General features: G+C 43.2%; 1 protein-coding gene across 3 annotated transcripts in view; it reads right to left on the reverse strand.

Moving 5' to 3' along the window:
• LOC121569812 (enhancer of polycomb homolog 1) overlaps positions 1-20109 on the reverse strand; it is an 80357-nt gene that overhangs the window by 24192 nt on the left and 36056 nt on the right. For all 3 annotated transcript variants that reach the window (XM_041881030.2, XM_041881028.2, XM_041881027.2), the window contains exons 5-9: positions 18298-18446; positions 16994-17150; positions 4130-4288; positions 3722-3811; positions 3334-3482 (exon numbers count right to left, since the gene is read on the reverse strand). In XM_041881030.2, the coding sequence (XP_041736964.1) occupies positions 3334-3482; positions 3722-3811; positions 4130-4288; positions 16994-17150; positions 18298-18446 (704 nt within the window). The remainder of the gene's footprint in view (positions 1-3333; positions 3483-3721; positions 3812-4129; positions 4289-16993; positions 17151-18297; positions 18447-20109) is intronic.

Genomic DNA, 20109 nt, shown 5'->3' on the forward strand with positions numbered 1-20109 from the left:
AATGTACACGTTTTGTGCTTTTGTATGAAGAAATCACTCACCTATTGCTGGCTATGAATGATCTATAACTGGGCTAATAACTCACTAACTAGCAAAGGATATGAACAAAATGTGCACAGGTGGCTACACGCAGCTCTCGCTATGATCTCAAAACAAGAGCATCTACTCATGCTGTAAACACAGTCCAGTTCAAAGTAAATGGCACAGATCCATATATGGCAATGGTCTATTTGCATATAGGCCTACTGCAGCTCTGATTGTTCATGCCGCACAGGCCTGTGTAGAGTACGGGCTGAGTAGTGCGTGTCAATGCAATAGAATCCTACTCCGATGCCTTCTGCCTACAACAACATTTCTTACATAGTTTGTTTTGTTTCGGTATGTTTCATTGAAAGTGGCTAATATTGCGTGGATTCGATCACAATTGCCACAGTAAAGGGAAGTGTTGATAGTGTTAACAGGGAAAACTCTAGAACAGTGGTCACCAACCTTTTCTGAGTCAAGATCACTGAGTCAAACTGCAAGCCGAGAACTACAGCTCAGATTTATTTTTTCTTCACTTAAAAGAGTAAGCCTATGCAACATTAAACAATTAAAAACAGTCCTGTCGCAATGAGGTTTGTGAGGTAAGCTATTGGCCCAATACATTACCACTGCATATTTGCTTTGCTTAAATTGACCTGCCAATGCATTGTCGTTCGGGACATATAAAAATTGGAGGTAAGCTATATGATCACACGGGTAATAGATCCGTTGTTGTATTACTTGTAAAGCACAGCTGAGTGAGTATACATTTATAAAATCGTATTTGTCATGTGCGCTGAATACAACAGGTGTAGACCTTACCGTGAAATGCTTACTTACAAGCCCTTAACCAACAATGAAGTTTTAATAAAATAGAGATAAGAAAATATTTACTAAATAAAATAAAAAATAAAGTAACAATAATGAGGCTATATACAGGGGGTACCGGTACCGAGTCAATGTGCGGGGGTACAGGTTAGTTGAGGTAATTTAAATAATTAGCTTTTTATTTTACTGGGCTGATGGTGCCTGCATCTGATGGTCAGTCTCAGTGGAGGGAGCGAGCAGCAGACTGATGGTCCAGTCTCAACATCCCTCCGCTCTCTCTTTCCTCCACTGACACTGACCAAAAAGGGACAGTCTTCCAACTGATGGCAAAACTCAAGTCGCACCACATTATTTCTGCCTCATGCAGAAGTCTATATATACACTTTCCTACTCATTCATTACTGCTGCAGTGCTTGTTGTAGCGCTGAGTGGAAATAGGAAGAATGCACATTTTATGGCTTATAAAAGTGTTGAATACAAAAGTGTTGACAGTGGTGAGTAAGAACTTAAACATGAACTCACTCATAAAAACAGCATTTATTTGCTGTATTCGTTCACAGTCTCTCTCTAGTCATGGTTTTAAATATTTTGAAATCTCACAGTATTAACTTTGCTGTAGCTTTCTTTTATGCCTGCTATACTGTAGGTGTCAGAATGTAACATCTTGTCAGTCATAAAACCGGAACAGTGTCGGAGTCTAATGGAATTATTATTTTGCCAAAAATCATGTACAATGAGTTTATAGAGTTAGAAAGTAGCTTGCTTAACGTCAACTAATGGCTCCGTTTCTAGTCTAGTGGAGTGGTTCCCAAAGTGAGGGGAACCCCCCGCCAGATGTTCCTATAAGCCATGCAGGCTTGCAGTTGCTCCGAGACTGCCACGCAGTGAAATGCAATCGCGTGCTTCTCTCTGTGGGCTGATATTTCTGCACGGTAGTCTCAGGGCTACTGCAACTGTGCACTGCTTAGAGGGAACATTTGGAGGGGGTGGGGGAGGAAACCACTCCACTAGACTAGAAACTGAGCTACTTTCTAACGCTATAAACTCATTGTACATTATTTTGGGCAAAATAATAATTCCAGTCGACTCCTACACTTATGGTTTTATGACTGACAAGATGTTACATTCTGACACCTACAGTATTTAATTCCACAAAATTATGCAAATCAACCTATAGACTGATTAGCATGACCCCTAAATTACAGCATTGATAACACACAGACTGATATGGCACCCTATTCCCTACATAGCGCACTACTTTTGACAAGGGCCCATTAGGCGGCCAATAGGGTGCTGTTTGGTCAAAAGCAGTGTACTATATAGGGAATAGGGTGACATTTGGGATACAGTTATAGACTCCTCTTCCCAAAACATGAGATAGTAAGTTCTGGATATATATATATTCAGAGCCCCAGGCAGGTGGTATAAGCGTGATTACATTTTGCAGCTGTAATTGCATGTCACACTATGAGAGTATTATAGTCCTAGCCTTCCTCAAAGACCTGATAGTTGATTCCAATCTCTCTCGTGCGTATGTGCGCGTGTGAAACAGTCGCCATCTAAACTTAATCTCCTAAATCAGGGGTTCCCAAACTAGGGGGCGGCACCTTCCTTGATTTGAGGGGTAATTATTATAATATATATACACACACAGTGGGGAGAACAAGTATTTGATACACTGCCGATTTTGCAGGTTTTCCTACTTACAAAGCATGTAGAGGTCTGTAATTTTTATCATAGGTACACTTCAACTGTGAGAGACGGAATCTAAAACAAAAATCCAGAAAAACACATTCCGTCTCTCACAGTTGAAGTGTACCTATGATAAAAATTACAGACCTCTACATGCTTTGTAAGTAGGAAAACCTGCAAAATTGGCAGTGTATCAAAGAATTGTTCTCCCCACTGTATATATATTTTTAAACAATTCACAATTATTTATGCCAATTTAAAACGAAGCATAAATACACAATGGTTTAGGCTAGAAACAAGCTGTAAAAAACCAGAGGAAGATACGACTGATGCACGTGGGAATACCTCTATGACATTCAGAAGCTGAGCTACAACTTTGGACTCTTGGACTTTGCTTGGGAAGTAATCTTATACAATGTGTGACTGTCGCCATCAATTGTTCAAATCACTCTCTGTAAAAGAGAATACGTATAATTAAATAGAGGGTTCATATAAATTACCATAAAACATTTGGTAGTGGAATAACGTGTAATGAGTCTTGTTAAACTACATAGAATTGCAGGAAATGAGCTACAAAACAAAAAACTTGTCAAACGTGAAAAAGGGCCCTGGGGAAAAAAGGTTGGGAAACCCCTGTCCTAAACGCCATCCAGCACAGAAATAGGATCCCGTCAAATGAACGGCTACTATACAAGGATAGTACAACCACAAGGTGAGATTCGGGATGTGTCCCAAATAGAATCCATTTAGGACACAACCTTATGGAGCAATAAGGGCACCTGAACTCACCTGCCCCCTCTGCCCGTGCGCCGCCGTGACAAGCCTACGCAGCGCCGGGGCACCGTTAGGGACGTGAGACAGTAGCGGAAACGAGGGTCGCCCAAACCGCCCTCCGACGGGCTGACCCATGGCCAGTTACCACTCTGGTCCAGACGAGACTGAGACAGGGAGAGAGAGGAGAGACAGGGAGAGAGGAGAGCGAGATCGAGAGAGTTAGAGACAAAGGAGGAAAGCTCCGTAAGTAAGGCATTGGTGTGACCAGTAGAATGTGGAAGGTAAAAAAGCAGCAGAGTCAGTGGCAGCCCTGACTGTGTGTGGCTGGCGGGCCGAGAGAGCACCGTAAGGGCTATAAATAGAGCAGTTGAGTCACAGGATGGTAGGCAGCTACTCTACTCACAGCGTAGTACTGACAGCCGGCCTTCCTCCGGAACACAAAGCAGCCATCTGGGTCATTCTCCTCCTCTGCCTCCGAGGAACCTGAATGGATCTAAACATAAACACAGAGGGGGGATGGGGGAGTTACGTTAAGAGGCAGAGACCATAACAACAACGTGGCTGGCTACCTAGACAACAGCCAAGATTGTGAACATATCGCCAACTGCTACTACTACTACTATTACAGTTTCAAATACAGACTGATACTTAACATTATCGCCTTCACTACCATTGTCTGTGCCCCAAATGGCATCCTATTTCGTAAACAGTTGCACTTCTGACAAACTGGTGCAATAAATAGGGAATAGGGTGACATTTAGGACGCAACAGTCATCATCACCACCACCAGCGGTGTTATTTATGAGTTTACCTGGGAAAAGGGTTCGTCGTCAGAGCTGGGGAAGTCGTACTGGTTGAGGTCCTTGGGGTTGAACACAGAGGGGCCAGAGTTTTGGGGTGCAGAGAGAGGAGGAATCTTAGGCTTCTTCTCGTACTTCCTCTTTGTTCGGACCACTTCAGTTTTCTCCAGCTGGAAGGAAGTATATAGAAGAATACTTAACACTCCATTTACTCCATGAACAACGGAAATGTGTCTGAGCCCTGTAACATTTCCTATGGAGGTGGTGCCGTGATCGGGGAGAACCATTTAGAAACAGAACAGTGTAGTGAGTTAAGACTCATTGATATGCAGATGGGGGGCGAGGCACGCGCCAGATGCTTCTGCACAGACAGATGGTGCCTCTCCCTGCCTCCACTAAGACCAGACCCCCCTACCTGACTGCACACACACTCCTCCACACCACTACTGGGGGTTAGTGAACTGAACTCCCATTCAACCTAAGGCCCCAGGGGGAAGAGGCAGGGAGAAAGGCTACAATACGGGGGAGCAGGGGGGTGTCATAAGTCAAAACATTGGAAGGAATGAAAGCAAAGGGCCAGTGGGGTGTGGAGGGACAGGGTTACGTCAACGGATGAGGGTGGGAGAGAAACAATAGGGGAGTCACTCGTCACCCAGCTGATTGATTGACTGTTTAATAGTCATAAGTAGTAGGGATGGGCAATTTCAAGACGAATCGATATGCATCTTAGGGCTGGGCGATATATCGAATTAATTCCAAAATGCCTGTATTTTTCTGTGCATTTATGTCCGCTTGTTCTCATGTCTTTTTGGTCTCTTCTCCTTCGAACTTTCAGTGCTGTGTGCACCTTCCCATTTACAGGGTATTATACCCTGATGAAGACAGGCTTGTGCTTGAGAGATTGTTTATGAGACCTGTGTGACTTTTCTATAATGCCTGCTACAAGAAGTTAGTCATTATTAGGGAATGTGTATTATGCATGGTTTCGGTTAAATTTGACCAAATAAAAGGGGCATTTTCATAGACAGACTTGGTTAAAACTATTTTGATGAAATAATATAATTCTTAGAGAGTCTTATGGTTGTGGAAGGCTATATTTAGCCTAGGTATAATTTCACAAGCCCTGAATTCATTAGATTTTTGCTGACTGTTTGAAATGCAGTCTATTTGACCTTTAAATTGTACAACAAAGCTTATTTAAAGAAAATATTACAAAAATTGTGATATATCGAGAATCTCCCATAAGTAAAAAAAAATATATAATAAAATAACAATCTAAGCCTTAACACATATCTAGATACATGGGCTCCATGTACGTTTTAGTTTGAAACGATCCGGTTTGATTAGAGCAGGGATTATCAACTAGATACAGCCGCGGGCTGATTTTTTCTTGAGCGGATGGTGGAGGGCCAGAACATAATAACAAATAATTTGTAGACTGCATATTGATTGCAAGAAGCCAAAACAGAAATAAACTAAAACAATTTCAAACCTTGCTTACATTTGCATATGATCACGTCTGTATTATGCGTGGGAATACTTGGGAACAGAATTTCACAATTCAAATAACTTGGAACTGATTTCCTGGTGTTTTTAGACTTTTATGTCCAACAACAGAGACAAATAAAAATATACATACAGTACCAGTCAAAAGTTTGGACACCTACTCATTCAAGGGTTTTTCTTTATTTTTTCCTATTTTCTACATTGTAGAATAACATCTAAACTATGAAATAACACAAATGGAATCATGTAGTAACCCAAAAAGTTTTAAACAAACAAAAATATATTTTATATTTGAGATTTTTCAAAGTAGCCACCCTTTGCCTTAATGACAGCTTTGCACACTCTTGGTATACTATATATACAAAAATGTGGACACCCCTTCAAATTAGTTGACACGGCTATTTCAGCGACACCAGTTGCTGACAGGTGTATAAAATTGAGCACACAAACATGCATTCGCCATAGACAAACATTGGCAGTAGAATAACCTTACTGAGATCAGTGACTTTCAATGTGGCACCGTCATAGGATGCTACATTTACATATTTTTTTTACATTTTAGTCATTTAGCAGACGCTCTTATCCAGAGCGACTTACAGTTAGTGAATACATATTTTTTTTATACTGGCCCCCCGTGGGAATCGAACCCACAACCCTGGCGTTGCAAACACCATGCTCTATCAACTGAGCTACATCCCTGCCGGCCATTCCCTCCCCTACCCTGGACGACGCTGGGCCAATTGTGCGCCGCCCATGAGTCTCCCGGTCGCGGCCGGCTGCGACAGAGCCTGGATTCGAACCAGGATCTCTAGTGGCACAGTTAGCACTGCGATGCAGTGCCTTTGACCACTGCGCCACTCAGGAGTACCTTTCCAACAAGTCAGTTCGGCAAATTTTGGCCCTGCTAGAGCTTCCCCGGTCAACTTTAAGTGCTGTTATTGTGAAGTGGAAACGTATAGGATCAACAACGGCTCAGCCGCGAAGTGGTAGGCCACACAAGCTCACAAACCGGGACCGCCGAGTGCTGAAGTGTGTAAAAATCATCTGTCCTCAGTTGCAACACTCACTACCGAGTTCCAAACTGCCTCTGGAAGCAACGTCAGCAAAATATCTGTTCGTCAGGAGTTTCATGAAATGGGTTTCCATGGCCGAGCAGCCGCACACCAGCCTAAGATCACCATGAGCAATGCCAAGCACCGGCTGGAGTGGTGTAAAGCTTGCCACCATTGGACTCCGGAGCAGTGGAAACGCATTCTCTGGAGTGATGAATCACGATTCACCATTTGGCAGACCGACGGACGAATCAGGGTTTGGCGGATGCCAGGACAACGCTACCTGCCCCAATGCATAGTGCCAATTGTAAAGTTTGGTGGAGGAGGAATAATGGTCTGAGGCTGTTTTTCATGGTTCAGGCTCCTTAGTTCCAGTGAAGGGTAATCTTAACGCTACAGCATAGAATTCTAGATGATTCTGTGGTTCCAACTTTGTGGCAACAGTTTCCTGTTTCAGAATGACAAGGTCACCGTGCACAAATTGAGGTCCATACAGAAATGGTTTGTTGAGATCGGTGTCGAAGAACTTGACTGGCCTACACAGAGCCCTGACCTCAACCCCATCGAACACCTTTGGGATGAATTGGAATGCCGATTGCGAGTCAGGCCTAATCGCCCAACATCAGTGCCGACCTCACTAATGCTCGTGGCTGAATGGAAGCAAGTCCCCGCAGCCATGTTCCAACATCTAGTGGAAAGGCTTCACAGAAGAGTGGAGGCGGTTATAGCAGCAAACGGAGGACCAACTCCATATTAATGCCCATGATTTTGGAATGAGATGTTTGACGTGCAGGTGTCCACATACTTTTGGTCATGTAGTGTATGTATGTACAGTTGAAGTCGGAAGTTTACATACACCTTAGCCAAATACAATTAAACTCAGTTTTTCACAATTCTTGACATTTAATCCTAGTAAAAAGTCCATGTCTAGGTCAGTTAGATCACCACTATTTTAAGAATGTGAAATGTCAGAATAATAGAGAAAATTATTTATTTCAGCTTTTTTTCTTTCATCACATTCCCAGTGGGTCAGAAGTTTACATACACTTAATTAGTATTTGGTAGCATTGCCTTTAAATTGTTTAACTTGGGTCAAACGTTTTGGGTAGCCTTCCACAAGCTTCCCACAATAAATTGGGTAAATTTTGGCCCATTCCTCCTGACAGAGCTGGTGTAACTGAGTCAGGTTTGTAGGCCTCCTTGCTCACACATGCCTTTTCAGTTCTGCCCACAAATGTTCAATAGGATTGAGGTCAGGGCTTTGTGATGGCCACTCCAAGCCATTTTGCCACAACTTTAGAAGTCTGCTTGGGGTCATTGTCCATTTGGAAGACCCATTTGCAACCAAGCTTTAACTTCCTGACTGACGTCTTGAGATGTTGCTTCAATATATCCACATAACTTTCCTTCCTCATGATGCCATCTATTTTGTGAAGTGCACCAGTCCCTCCTGCAGCAAAGCACCCCCACAGCATGATGCTGCCACCCCCGTGCTTCATGGTTGGGATGGTGTTCTTCGGCTTGCAAGCGACCCCCTTTTTCCTCCAAACATAATGATGGTCATTATGGCCAAACAGTTCTATTTTTGTTTCATCAGACCAGAGGACATTTCTCAAAAAAGTACAATCTTTGTCCCCAAGTGCAGTTGCAAACCGTAGTCTGGCTTTTTTATGGCGGTTTTGGAGCAGTGGCTTCTTCCTTGCTGAGCGGCCTTTCAGGTTATGTCGATATAGGACTTGTTTTACTGTGGATATAGATCCTTTTGTACCTGTTTCCCCCAGCATCTTCACAAGGTCCTTTGCTGTTGTTCTGGGAATGATTTGCACTTTCCGCACCAAAGTACGTTCATCTCTAGGAGACAGAACGCATCTCCTTCCTGAGCGGTATGACGGCTGCGTGGTCCCATGGTGTTTATACTTGCGTACTATTGTTTGTACAGATGAACGTGGTAGCTTCAGGCGTTTGGAAATTACTCTGTAGCTCAATTGGTAGAGCATGGCGCTTGTAACGCCAGGGCAGTGGGTTCCATCCCCATGACCACCCACACGTAAAAATGTATGCACACGTCTGTAAGTTGCTTTGGATAAAAGTGTCTGCTAAATGGCATATTACTATTATTATATTATTATATGAACCAGACTAGTGAAGGTCTACAATTTTTCCCAAGCTGTTTAAAGGCAAAGTCAACTTAGTGTATGTAAACTTCTGACCCACTGGAAAGGTGATACAGTGAGTTATAAGTGAAATAATCAGTCTGTAAACAATTGTGCATGACAAAAGTAATTTTTCCAACAAAGTAGATGTCCTAACCGACTTGCCAAAACTATAGTTTGTTAACAAGAAATTTGTGGAGTGGTTGAAAAACGAGATTTAATGACTCCAACCTAAGTGTATGTAAACATCCGACTTCAACTGTACATACATACATACATACATACATACATACATACATACAGACATACAGACATACATACATACAGTTGAAGTCGGAAAATTCCAGAAAAAGTCATGCTTTAGAGGCTTCTGATAGGCTAATTGACATAATTTCAGTCAATTGGAGGTGTACCTGTGGATGTATTTCAAGGCCTAACTTCAAACTCAGTGCCTCTTTGCTTGACATCATGGGAAAATCAAAAGAAATCAGCCAAAACCTCAGTAAATAAATTGTAGACCTCCACAAGTCTGTTTCATCTTGGGAGCAATTTCCAAACGCCTGAATGTACCACGATCATCTGTACAAACAATAGTACGCAAGTATAAACACCATGGGACCACGCAGCCATCATACCACTCAGGAAGGAGACGTGTTCTGTCTCCTAGAGATGAACGTACTTTGGTGCGGAAAGTGCAAATCAATCCCAGAACAACAGCCAAGGACCTTGTGAAGATGCTTGAGGAAACAGGTACAAAAGTATCTATATCCACAGTAAAACGAGTCCTATATCGACATAACCTGAAAGGCCACTCAGCAAGGAAGAAGCCACTGCTCCAAAACCGCCATGAAAAAAGACAGACTACAGTTTGCAACTGCACATGGGGACAAAGATCGTACTTTCTGGAGAAATGTCCTCTGGTCTGATGAAACAAAAATACAACTGTTTGGCCATAATGACCATCGTTATGTTTGGAGGAAAAAGGGGGAGGCTTGCAAGCCGAAGAACACCATCCCAACCGTGAAGTACAGGGGTGGCAGCGTCATGCTGTGGGGGTGCTTTGCTGCAGGAGGGACTGGTGCACTTCACAAAATAGATGGCATCACGAGGAAGGAAAATTGTGGATATATTGACGCAACATCTCAAGACATCAGTCAGGAAGTTAAAGCTTGGTCGCAAATGAGTCTTCCAAATGGACAATGACCCGAAGAATACTTCCAAAGTTGTGGCAAAACGGCTTAAGGACAACAAAGTCAAGGTATTTGACTGGCCATCACAAAGCCCTGACCTCAATCCTATAGAGAATTTGTGGGCAGAACTGAAAAAGCGTGTGCAAGCAATGCGTGTGCGAGGAATGGGCCAAAATTCACCCAATTTATTGTGGGAAGCTTGTGGAAGGCTAACCTACACGTTTGACCCAAGTTAAACAATTTAAAGGCAATGCTACCAAATACTAATTGAGTGTATGGAAACTTCTGACCCACTGGGTATGTGATGAATGAAATAAAAGCTGAAATAAATCTCTACTATTATTCTGACATTTCACATTCTTAAAATAAAGTGGTGATCCTAACTGACCTAAGACAGGGAATTTGTACTAGGATTAAATGTCAGGAATTGTGAAAAACTGAGTTTAAATGTATGCATGCATGTATGTACACACACACACACACACACATACACATATATATATATATATATATATATATATATATATATATATATATATATATATATATATATATACACACACACATACATATACACACACACACACACACTACCAGTCAAATGTTTGGACACATCTACTCATTCAAGGTTTTTTATTTATTTATAAAATAAAAATACATTGTAGAATAATAGTGAAACATCAAAACTATGAAATAACATATGGAATCATGTAGTAACCAAAAAAGTGTTAAATCAAAATATATTTTATATTTGAGATTCCTCAAATAGCCACACTTTGCCTTGATGAAAGCTTTGTACACTCTTGTCTTTCTCTCAACCAGCTTCATAAGGTGGTCACCTGGAATTCATTTCAATTAACAGGTGTGCCTTCTTAAAATCTGTACAAACAATAGTACGCAAGTATAAACACCATGGGACCACGCAGCCGTCATACCACTCAGGAAGGAGACGTGTTCTGTCTCCTAGAGATGAACGTACTTTGGTGCGGAAAGTGCAAATCAATCCCAGAACAACAGCCAAGGACCTTGTGAAGATGCTTGAGGAAACAGGTACAAAAGTATCTATATCCACAGTAAAACGAGTCCTATATCGACATAACCTGAAAGGCCACTCAGCAAGGAAGAAGCCACTGCTCCAAAACCGCCATGAAAAAAGACAGACTACAGTTTGCAACTGCACATGGGGACAAAGATCGTACTTTCTGGAGAAATGTCCTCTGGTCTGATGAAACAAAAATACAACTGTTTGGCCATAATGACCATCGTTATGTTTGGAGGAAAAAGGGGGAGGCTTGCAAGCCGAAGAACACCATCCCAACCGTGAAGTACAGGGGTGGCAGCGTCATGCTGTGGGGGTGCTTTGCTGCAGGAGGGACTGGTGCACTTCACAAAATAGATGGCATCATGAGGAAGGAAAATTGTGGATATATTGACGCAACATCTCAAGACATCAGTCAGGAAGTTAAAGCTTGGTCGCAAATGAGTCTTCCAAATGGACAATGACCCGAAGAATACTTCCAAAGTTGTGGCAAAACGGCTTAAGGACAACAAAGTCAAGGTATTTGACTGGCCATCACAAAGCCCTGACCTCAATCCTATAGAGAATTTGTGGGCAGAACTGAAAAGCGTGTGCAAGCAATGCGTGTGCGAGGAATGGGCCAAAATTCACCCAATTTATTGTGGGAAGCTTGTGGAAGGCTAACCTACACGTTTGACCCAAGTTAAACAATTTAAAGGCAATGCTACCAAATACTAATTGAGTGTATGGAAACTTCTGACCCACTGGGTATGTGATGAATGAAATAAAAGCTGAAATAAATCTCTACTATTATTCTGACATTTCACATTCTTAAAATAAAGTGGTGATCCTAACTGACCTAAGACAGGGAATTTGTACTAGGATTAAATGTCAGGAATTGTGAAAAACTGAGTTTAAATGTATGCATGCATGTATGTACACACACACATACATATACACACACACATACATATACACACACACACACACACTACCAGTCAAATGTTTGGACACATCTACTCATTCAAGGTTTTTTATTTATTTATAAAATAAAAATACATTGTAGAATAATAGTGAAACATCAAAACTATGAAATAACATATGGAATCATGTAGTAACCAAAAAAGTGTTAAATCAAAATATATTTTATATTTGAGATTCCTCAAATAGCCACACTTTGCCTTGATGAAAGCTTTGTACACTCTTGTCTTTCTCTCAACCAGCTTCATAAGGTGGTCACCTGGAATTCATTTCAATTAACAGGTGTGCCTTCTTAAAAGTTAATTTGTGGAATTTCTTTCCTTCTTAATGCGTTGGAGCCAATCAGTTGTGTTGTGACAAGGTAGGGGTGGTATACAGAAGACAGCCCTATTTGGTAAAAGACCAAGTCCATATTTTAGCAAAAACAGCTCAAATAAGCAAAGAGAAATGACAGTCCATCATTACTTTAAGACATGAAGGTCAGTCAATACAGAACATTTCAAGAACTTTGAAAGTTTCTTCAAGTGCAGTCGCAAAAACCATCAAGCGCTATGATGAAACTGCCTCTCATGAGGACCGCCACAGGAATGGAAGACCCAGAGCTAACTCTGCTGCAGAGGATAAGTTCATTACATAAGAGTTACCAGCATCAGAAATTGCAGCCCAAATAAATGCTTCACAGAGTTCAAGTAACAGACATCAACATCAACTGTTCAGAGGGGATTGTGTGAATCAGGCCTTCATGGTTGAATTGCTGCAAAGAAACCAATACTAAAGGACACCAATAAGAAGAAGAGACCTGATGGGGCCAAGAAACACGAGCAAGCAGCTAAATTTCAGATTTTTGGTTCAAACCGCGTGTCTTTGTGAGACGCGGTGTTGGTGAACAGATGATCTCCACGTGTAGTTCCCACCGTAAAGCATTTAGGAGGAGGTGTTATGGTGTGGGGGTGCTTTGCTGGTGACACTGATTTATTTAGAATTCAAGGCACACTTAACCAGCATGGCTACCACAGCATTCTGCAGCAATACGCCATCCCATCAGGTTTGGGCTTAGTTGGAATATCATTTGTTTTTCAACAGGACAATGACCCAACACACCTCCAGGCAGTGTAAGGGCTATTTTACCAAGAGGGAGAGTGATTGAGTGCTGCATCAGATGACCTGGCCTCCACAATCCCCCGACCTCAACCCAATTGAGATGGTTTGGGATGAGTCGGATGGCAGAGTGAAGGAAAAGCAGCCAACAAGTGCTCTGCATATGTTGGAACTCCTTCAAGACCGTTGGAAAATCATTTCAGGTGAAGCTGGTTGAGAGAATGTGTGCAAAGCTGTCATCAAGGCAAAGGGTGGCTATTTGAATATAAAATATATTTTGATTTGTTTAACCCTTTTTTGGTTACTACATGATTCCATGTGTGTTATTTCATAGTTTTGATGTCTTAACTATTATTCTGCAAACAATAAAAATAGTAAAAATAAATAGAAACCCTTGAATGAGTAGGTGTATCCAAACTTTTGACTGGTACTGTGTATGTATATGTGTGTATATACACTGCTCAAAAAAAATAAATGGAACACTTAAACAACACAATGTAAATCCAAGTCAATCACACTTCTGTGAAATCAAACTGTCCACTTAGGAAGCAACACTGATTGACAATACATTTCACATGCTGTTGTGCAAATGGAATAGACAACAGGTGGAAATTATAGGCAATTAGCAAGACACCCCCAATAAAGGACTGGTTTAGCAGGTGGTGACCACAGACCACTTCTCAGTTCCTATGCTTCCTGGCTGATGTTTTGGTCATTTTTGAATGCTGGCGGTGCTTTCACTCTAGTGGTAGCATGAGACGGAGTCTACAACCCACACAAGTGGCTCAGGTAGTGCAGCTCATCCAGGATGGCACATCAATGCGAGCTGTGGCAAGCAGGTTTGCTGTGTCTGTCAGCGTAGTGTCCAGAGCATGGAGGCGCTACCAGGAGACAGGCCAGTACATCAAGAGATGTGGAGGAGGCCGTAGGAGGGCAACAACCCAGCAGCAGGACCGCTACCTCCGCCTTTGTGCAAGGAGGAGCAGGAGGAGCACTGCCAGAGCCCTGCAAAATGACCTCCAGCAGGCCACAAATGTGCATGTGTCTGCTCAAACGGTCAGAAACAGACTCCATGAGGGTGGTATGAGGGCCCGACGTCCACAGGTGGGGGTTGTGCTTACAGCCCAACACCGTGCAGGACGTTTGGCATTTGCCAGAGAACACCAAGATTGGCAAATTCGCCACTGGCGCCCTGTGCTCTTCACAGATGAAAGCAGGTTCACACTGAGCACGTGACAGACGTGACAGAGTCTGGAGACGCCGTGGAGAACGTTCTGTTGTCTGCAACATCCTCCAGCATGACCGGTTTGGCGGTGGGTCAGTCATGGTGCGGGGTGGCATTTCTTTGGGGGGCCGCACAGCCCTCCATGTGCTCGCCAGAGGTAGCCTGACTGCCATTAGGTACCGAGATGAGATCCTCAGACCCCTTGTGAGACCATATGCTGGTGCGGTTGGCCCTGGGTTCCTCCTAATGCAAGACAATGCTAGACCTCATGTGGCTGGAGTGTGTCAGCAGTTCGTGCAAGAGGAAGGCATTGATGCGATGGACTGGCCCGCCCGTTCCCCAGACCTGAATCCAATTGAGCACATTTGGGACATCATGTTTCGCTCCATCCACCAACGCCACGTTGCACCACAGACTGTCCAGGAGTTGGCGGATGCTTTAGTCCAGGTCTGGGAGGAGATCCCTCAGGAGACCATCCGCCACCTCATCAGGAGCATGCACAGGCGTTGTAGGGAGGTCATACAGGCACGTGGAGGCCACACACACTACTGAGCCTCATTTTGACTTGTTTTAAGGACATTACATCAAAGTTGGATCAGCCTGTAGTGTGGTTTTCCACTTAAATGTTGAGGGTGACTCCAAATCCAGACCTCCATGGGTTGATACATTTGATTTCCATTGATAATTTGTGTGATTTTGTTGTCAGCACATTCAACTATGCAAAGACAAAAGTATTTAATAAGATTATTTCATTCATTCAGATCTAGGATGTGTTATTTTAGTGTTCCCTTTATTTTTTTGAGCAGTGTATATTTATTAATTTCTCTACTATAAGCCGCCTCAATGTCGTTTTCGGGAATTTGGCAGTTCGTCCAACCGGCCTCACAACTGCCGACCACGTGTAATGTGTCGTATGGGCGAGCAGTTTGCTGATGTCAACGTTTTGAACAGAGTGCCCCATGGTGGTGGTGGGGTTATGGTATGGGCAGGCATAAGCTATGGACAACAAACACAACTGCATTTATAGCAATTTGAATGCACAGAGATACCGTGACGAGATCCTGAGGCCCATTGTCGTGCCATTCATCTGCCACCATCACCTCATGTTTCAGCATGATAACGCACAGCCCCATGTCACAAGGATCTGTACACAATTCCTGGAAGCTGAAAATGTCCCAGTTCTTTCATGGCCTGCATACTCACAAGACATGTCACCCATTGAGCATGTTTTTGATGCTCTGGATCGACGTGTACAACAGCGTGTTCCAGTTCCCGCCAATATCCAGTAACTTCGCACAGCCGTTGAAGAGGAGTGTGACGACATTCCACAGGACACTATCAACAGCCTGATCAACTCTATGCGATGGAGAGGTGTCACGCTGCATGTGGCAAATGGTGGTCACATCAGATACTGACTGGTTTTCTGATCCAAACCCATACCTCTTTTGTTAAGGTATCTGTGACCAACAGATGCATATCTGTATTCCCAGTCATGTGAAATTCATAGATTAGGGCCTAACTTATTTATTTCAATTGATGGATTTCCTTATATGAACTGTAACTTATATAACTCCGCCTGGGGCGGCAGGTAGCTTAGTGGTTAAGAGCGTAGTGCCAGTAACCGAAAGGTCGCTGGTTCTAATCCCCGAGCCGACTAGGTGAAAAATCTGTCGATGTGCCCTTGAGCAAGGCACTTAACCCTAATTGCTCCTGTAAGTCGCTCTGGATAAGAGCATCTGCTAAATGACTAAAATGTAAATGTAAAATCTTTGACATTGTTGCATGTTGCGTTTATATTTTTGTTCAGTATAGTAAAGCTGTTCCTGAAGCTACCATAATGGTGTCCGTCTCCTTATCAATACAACAGCTATGGGAATATCTGCCTCTTCAGGGCCTAAAATGGTTGATTTTGGCATTGCCAGGTAAGATGTCTATTTCACTAGCCATGTTGGCGGGTGGTCAGGGCTCCACCATGCAAGTATTTCACTTGCATTTGTGAAAGAAACAGTCAAGTATGATCACATTTATAGTAAAATAAATGCTGCAGTTGCTGTTTAAAGCATTTTCGCCGTTTTGTTTCATAGCTGATAAATTAAATTGCACAAAGTCAAAGAACTACGAATTCTATATAGCCTATTCCAACTCGGGCTGCAACACTACCTGGCTGGGGGCTGTGCACGCATGAAGAGCTGAGTGAAAGCTTCATTTTTAGAAGCGCTGTGCACAGGCATAAAAGTTGGTCTAATTTACTGAAGTGAGACTGTCCTTGTGTTTCTTGGCTATTTACATTGTTTTGATCACAAGCTAGGTTGCTTTTCTATGTTTGAGTTTCAACTGCTAGGGAAGAGAAGACAATTCTACTAGTCAGACTCAATCTCACAGGCACAAACATCACTCGAGTCATGCTACCAAGGGAACCTCCAGCCGTTAAAGGGGTAGGTGAACCTTTTTACCTCATCTATGATATTTTGGTTAAAAGACTCCGGTCACAAAAAATGAAGAAAAAAATATATACCACTTTTATGTGTAATTTTAGCACACACAAAAATTATTTTGCTGGTAAAAAATCTGAGTGGCTGGTAGATTTTTAATTTACCTGCCACAGTGGCTGGTGGACCAAAAAGTTAATTTTTTTTGCCCTGTGCCTCTTACCTTCGTTTTGTAGTCCTTCATGTCCATGTGGTCTTGGTGGCGGTACTGGTTGCTGTTGGAGAGGGGAATGATGGGTATCGTGTAGATGGGCTTCACCAGAGCCCTCTGGGCCAGGGCCTCAGCCATCACCTCACTGCCATAATCAGGCATGCCGTTCCTGGGGAGGATACACGGAGAGAAAGGGTTAGGACTCGGCGAAATACCTTTTTGGGTCAAAACGTTGCACAATAAAACTGCAGGAACATTCAACAGTGTGCAAGTAACCTTTTTTTTTAAAATGACTTCACTTTTTGTACTCTGCACCTGCAGGTTACTGGATACGAGCAGGATACACCATTTCAAATTAGAGAAAATGCCCAGAAAAGCACAGTGAAGGAAGTTGGCCACCTGACAAGCCTTTTAGCATAGGAGTGCAAAACATCTCCCATCAAAAATAGAATAATATCCCAATCTATCTCTAAGTAAAAATAAAACCATAGGAATACAGGGAGCCACCAGCGCAGGGCAGGCTGATAACAGGCGGAAATTGAAATGTCACTACAAATCAGAAGCACTACAAATCAGAAAGAAGTCTAATCTAAAGTCGCAGTGACAGCTACTTTCAGATGGAATCTATTCCATTCTAATAGGTCATATTTAGATAGGTTGATTCCCAAATGGCAGCCTATTGTCTGCATAATGCACTACTTTTGACCAGAGCCCAATGTGCCCTCTTCAAAAGTAGTGCACTATATTAGGGAATAGGGTGCCATTTGGAGTCCCAAATGGCAGCCTATTGTCTGCATAATGCACTACTTTTGACCAGAGCCAAATGTGCCCTCTTCAAAAGTAGTGCACTATATTAGGGAATAGGGTGGTGCCATTTGGGATTCACCAATAGACGGCTCCACAAGGGAACAGCAAGCCCCCCAAAATGTATTAAGAAATATTCTAATAAGGTGCCATTTGGGGGGGGACACCCAGCCTGCCCGGACTCCTAACTGAGTTTCCTTGGGTTAACAAACATCACAGGTTAAATCAACCAGACAGGCTAATACCCAAGCCAAAGATCCAAAATGGCCGGTGTGTCTAACAAAAACGGTATAATTAATAGTCTGCTACAGTCACGGAGAAAGTAACTGTTTCATTGATTTGGGGAAAAATTAATTCATAATCCACAACAGTAGAAAAATCCATAAACCAAATCACAGAGAGAAAAGGTGGGGGTTTGATTCCGGAGTTACCCATTCTTTCCTCACGGTGATGACCTTATCCTTCTCCCTCATTCATATGAATAAAACGTAAAAATATGAAAAAGTTCTCACCTCTTCTCTACAATCTCCAGGGTGAGGTGCAGCAGCTCTCTCTTGCTCTTCTCCCTCCTCTTGATCATCTCCAGAATGGTGACGGCTCGGCTCAGATCCCTCCGCAGTTTCAGCATCTTCTCATACCCAGCCTCGTCATTCTTACGGTTCTGCAGAGAAACAAGGTAGATGTTAACATCTATGTTGGTGCAGGAATAAATAATGGGAGCAGTATTTATGGAGGCATTTTCCTTCTTTAAAATATTAACTAGGTTCTCTGCTTTACTGTCACTTCCTGAGAATAGGTTATGGCTAAATGAAATCAACTTATTTTCCACATGCGCCGAATACAACAGGTGTAGACCTTACAGTGAAATGCTTACTTACAGCCCAACAACGCAGTTAAGAAAAGAAAAAAAAGTGTTATGTAAAAAATAAAAATAAAAATAGAAAATAATTAAAGAGTAGCAGTAAAATAAAATAACAGTAGGGAGGCTATATACAGGGGGTACCGGTACAGGGTCAATGTGTGGGGGCACCAGTTTATCGAAGTAATATGTACATGTGGGTAGAGTTAAAGTGACTATGCATAGATAATAAATAGAGTAGCAGGAGCGTAAAAGAGGGGGTGTGGTGGAAAATGCAAATAGCCCGGGTAGCCATGATTAGCTGTTCAGGAGTCTTATGACTTGGGGGTAGAAGCTGTTAAGAAGCCTTTTGGACCTAGACTTGGCCCGCTTGCCGTGCGGTAGCAGAGAGAACAGTCTATGACTAGGATGGCTGGAGTCTTTGATAATTATTCGGGCCTTCCTCTGACACCGCCTGGTATAGAGGTCCTGGATGGCAGGAAGCTTGGCCCCGGTGATGCACTGGGCCGTACACACTACCCTCTGAAGTGCATTGCGGTCGGAGGACGAGCAGTTGACATAAGGCGGTGATGCAACCAGTCAGGATGATCTCGATGGTGCAGCTGTATAACTTTTTGAGGGTCTGAGGACCCATGCCAAATCTTTTCAGTCACCTGAGGGGGAATAGGCTTTGTCGTGCCCTCTTCACGACTGTCTTGGTGTGTTTGGACCATGATACATTTGTTGGTGATGTGGACACCAAGGAACTTGAAGCTCTCAACCTGTTCCACTACAGCCCCGTTGATGAGAATGGGGGTGTGCTCAGTCCCCTTTTATTCCCCTGTAGTCCACAATCATCTCCTTTGTCTTGATCACGTTGAGGGAAAGGTTGTTATCCTGGCATCAAACGGCCAGGTCTCTGACCTCCTCCCTATAGGCTGTCTCATCGTTGTCGGTGATCAGGCCTACCACTGTTGTGTCGGCAAACTTAATGATGATATTGGAGTCGTGCCTGGCCATGCAGTCATGGGTGAACAGGGAGTACAGGAGGGGACTGAGTACGCACCCCTGAGGGGCCCCCGTGTTGAGGAACAGCGAGGCAGATGTGTTGTTACCTACCCTTACCACCTGGGGGGCGACCCGTCAGGAAGTCCAGGATCCAGTTGCAGAGGGAGGTGTTTAGTCTCAGGGTCCTTAGCTTAGTGATGAGCTTTGAGGGCACAATGATGTTGGAACGCTGAGCTGTAGTCAACGAATAGCATTCTCACGTACGTGTTCCTCTTGTCCAGGTGGGAAAGGGCAGCGTGGAGTGCAATAGCGATTGCATCATCTGTGGATCTGTTGGGGCGGTATGCAAATTGAGTGGGTCTAGGGTTTCTGGGATAATGGTGTTGATCTGAGCCATGACCAGCCTTTTTTGGGATCTATCGCATCCCACAACTGTCCCAGACTATGTTTGGAATATTTATTTCTCACACAGAATAGG

This window comes from Coregonus clupeaformis, chromosome 7, assembly GCF_020615455.1.
Source record: "Coregonus clupeaformis isolate EN_2021a chromosome 7, ASM2061545v1, whole genome shotgun sequence".
Classification (NCBI taxonomy): Eukaryota; Metazoa; Chordata; class Actinopteri; order Salmoniformes; family Salmonidae; genus Coregonus; species Coregonus clupeaformis.